The 3,533-nt window shown below is 40.6% G+C and overlaps 1 protein-coding gene across 1 annotated transcript; it reads right to left on the bottom strand.

The window, feature by feature from the left end:
* Positions 1-677: 677 nt before the first annotated feature.
* LOC112082768 lies at positions 678-2,875 on the bottom strand. Its single transcript, XM_024150162.1, has 5 exons — positions 2,695-2,875; positions 2,167-2,642; positions 1,895-2,091; positions 1,474-1,594; positions 678-1,355 (listed from the first exon to the last, which is right to left on the bottom strand). Exons 1-5 carry the CDS (start codon positions 2,873-2,875, stop codon positions 678-680), a joined length of 1,653 nt encoding a protein of 550 aa, XP_024005930.1.
* Positions 2,876-3,533: the final 658 nt, after the last annotated feature.

The raw sequence follows: 3,533 nt of genomic DNA, 5'->3' as shown, positions 1-3,533 counted from the left end.
ACATGTTCGAATGACATCTAGGTTTTTAGGAAAAAAGATTTCGATTTTCAACATGATTCTCCCATTCATCCAATTCTCAAAGCGGTAATTCTGGATTGATCACCCAGAATCCAATCCTAGGTTCAATCCGATCCACGAGAGTGTTGTATCTGGGTTGCCTGAACCGGATCTTATGGACGTCCCCGTCGTAGGAGACGAAAGCTACCTACGGAGGATACGTAAGCAGAGATGGATTCCGATCTACAAAGCATGATCTTGTTCTGGCATGAGAGCGAGAGTTAATTGCCATGAACAAGTGATTAGATGATTAGGGAGACGAGAATTGGCTAATCTTACATGTGTCTATCCTAGTTTCAAAGTCATAGAAAATCCTTGCCTAAATTCTTTGTGTCTTAGAACATGAACCCTAAAGATGAACCTTGAACTCAGCGCTTTTTCCTTACTGTTTTTCAACCGATTTTTACTTAAAGCTCTTTTTAATTCTCTACATAATTAGATTTAGTGACAAACTAAAAACTCTTTTTATTAGATTAGGTTTACAATTGTTTTTAGCATCAGTTAGAAGTCCTCAACACACAGATCTCTGTGGATTCGATCCCTAAGTACTACTGTGTTTGCTGTGCACTTGCAGCTTGTCTACGGTAAAACTTGTGTTGCCCACTGCACTCACATCAATATTATATCACATGGAGCTTCTTGTCCTTCTTCTGACCCAAAACCGCTCCAACAGCATAGTCAGAAGCATCAGTCATCACTTCAAAGGGTAGAGACCAATCTGGGGCTTGTACAGTAGGTGCACTGATTAAGGCTTCTTTGATCTTCTTAAAGGCCTCCTCACACTCAGCATCAAAGACAAACTCCACATCCTTGCATAGCAACCTTGTCAATGGCCTTGCTATCTTAGAAAAGTCTTTAATGAACCTTCTATAAAAACCTGCATGACCCAGAAAGCTTCTGATCCCCTTAACAGATTTTGGAGCTTGCAAGTTCACCATCACTTCCACTTTTGCCCTGTCCACTTCTATCCCTGCCTCAGAAACCTTGTGCCCAAGAACAGTACCCTCTTGCACCATAAAATGACACTTCTCCCAGTTGAGAACCAAGCTGTGCTCCTCACATCTCCTTAGGACCTGAGAAACATTAGACAAGCAAACAGAGAAGGAGAATACATAGACTGAAAAGTCATCCATGAATATCTCTACTTTCTCTTCAATCAGATCCGAAAATATGGACATCATACAGCATTGGAATGTAGCAGGAGCATTGCACAGTCCAAATGGCTTGCGCCTATAAGCAAAGGCCCCATATGGACTGGTAAATGTGGTTTTCTCCTGGTCTCTTGGGTCTATTGGTATCTGAAAGAATCCAGAGTAACCATCCAGAAAAAAGAAGAAGGGATTATTAGCTAGCCTTTCTAACATTTGGTCAATAAAAGGAAGACGGAAGTGGTCTTTCCTAGAGGCTGCATTCAACTTTCAGTAATCTATACATCCTATGACCTGTGATGGTTCTGGTTGCTATCAGCACATCCCTTTCATTTTTGATCACTGTTATTCCACCCTTGGTGGGCACCACATGAACTGGTGAAACCCATCTGGAGTTTGAGATAGGATAGATGATCCCAGCCTCTAGGAGTTTTAGAATTTCCTTTTTCACTACTTATTTCAAGTTAGGATTCAGCCTCCTTTAGTGTTCAATGGATGACATAGATTCTTCTTCAAGATGAATCCTATGAGTTCATAGGTTGGGTAAGATACCTTTTATGTCATCCAATGAATAACCAATGGTTCTTCTATGCTTTCTCAGTTCATTCAATAATGCATGCTCTTGATCATCTAACAACTTATCATTTATGATGACAGGGTAAGACTCATTGAGACCTAAGAATGCATACCTGAACCCCTTAGGAAGAGGTTTGAGTTCCAATTGAGGTGCCTTAGACTCATCCCAATCCGCATTGTATGAATCCTTCTTGGCTGGACTTGGTTTGGTGTTCATCTCCTCAATAGGCTTGTTGCCTTGCTCATCCTCTATCCCCCACGGCTTTGCACTCTTGAAATGACCATTGGTTTGGCTTAAGCCACTGATTTCCTGAACATGTGAACCACTTGATCCCAGCTCTAAGAACCTTGACTCTCAATCCACTTATTTGTGTTGATCCAAAGCCATCCTGTAGGCTTCACTCTCTTCAGCCAAGTAACCATGATCACCATGTTCTTTAGTCAAGGTTATTTGAAGGTGATCTTCAGTGTTCAGCTCCTCTAAGAGCTCATCAGCTAGCTCATCCATAGTTTCCACATAGAAGACTTGTCCTTCTATGGTGGGTTTCTTCATCATCTCTTTCACATCAAACTTGAGTCTCTCTGATCCAAGCTGAAGTTCAATCATGCCAGCCCTTATATCAATGATGGCACCAGCAGTGGCAAGGAATGGTCTGCCTAAGATGAGAGGATCATTGGGTTCCTCATCCATTTCCAAGACCACAAAGTTTGTTGGAACCTCAAAGCCACCTATTTTGATTGGTAGATCTTCAAGCATTCCAAGTGGTAGTCTAACAGGCCTATCAGCTAAGACTAGAGAGATTCTTGCTGGCTTGAACACTCTGTACCCCAACTTCTTTGCTATTGAAAATGTCAAGCTCACTGATGATCCCAAGTCACATAAACAACCATCAAACATCAAAGGACTAATGACACAAGGAAGTGTGAAGCTCTCTGGATCTGATAGCTTTAGGGATTGCCCTCATTTGTATGACTGCACTGCACTCATGACTCAACACAACCATCCCTGTTAGCTCCTTTGTCTTGTTGAGGATGGCATCTTTTAAAAATTTTCCAAGCTTTGGAATCATGAGGAAAGCTACTATGAGAGGCATGGTGAATGGGTTCTCATTAAGATGCTTTCAAAAACTGTTGTAGCCTTGTCTAAGAGCTGCTTCTTAAACCTTTCAGGGAATGGAAGTTTAGGCCGGTAAGGAGGTGGTGGAACATAGGGCTTCTCAGGTTCTGCTTCCTTAATGCTGTCTTGTTGTTTGATCTCCAATGATGATTGGGTATGTGAAATGGCTTGATTTGTGTCTTGATGCTTGGGAAAGATTAAGGCTTGATTAGAATCCTAAATCACTTGAATCATGTTTCATTATTGTCATTAGCTACTTGGTTAAATCCTGAAAAGCACCCTAGCCATCTATCATATTTGGAGCTCTAATCCTCATCCTATCATATTCATCATCTTGTTTAGTGTTCTTTATTTGCTTAGCTTGCATCTTAATCTTGTTTAAAGCTTGGTTTAGTTTTATTGTAAAACAAAAACAAAGACTTGATCTCAAGAGAAGAATCAAAGACAAATGCTAAGACCACAATTTGGCAACGGCGCCAATTGATAACTAAGATTTTTTAGCTCTTAAGGAGGTTATCAATCCCCTTTATCAGTTGTAGGATAAGGGGTATAAATCCAATACTTGTGGTTTAGACACTTATCTATGAGATAATCTCTTAATTCAAGCCAAATAGATCGATTATGGTTTCAAACAA

This window comes from Eutrema salsugineum, unplaced genomic scaffold (genome assembly GCF_000478725.1).
Source record: "Eutrema salsugineum unplaced genomic scaffold, Eutsalg1_0 scaffold_732, whole genome shotgun sequence".
Lineage (NCBI taxonomy): Eukaryota > Viridiplantae > Streptophyta > Magnoliopsida > Brassicales > Brassicaceae > Eutrema > Eutrema salsugineum.
Note: the sequence above shows the minus strand (reverse complement) of the source record. Positions and strands in the feature narration are given on the sequence as shown.

Coding starts and splice junctions, on each gene's coding strand:
- LOC112082768 (XM_024150162.1), bottom strand. CDS start 2,875: ATGCCTCTCATAGTAGCTTTCCTCATGATTCCAAAGCTTGGAAAATTT. Junction 2,643..2,694: donor AGAGCTTCACACTTCCTTGT/GTCATTAGTCCT, acceptor TGGGATCATCAG/TGAGCTTGACATTTTCAATA. Junction 1,595..1,894: donor CCTCTTCCTAAGGGGTTCAG/GTATGCATTCTT, acceptor CTCAAACTCCAG/ATGGGTTTCACCAGTTCATG.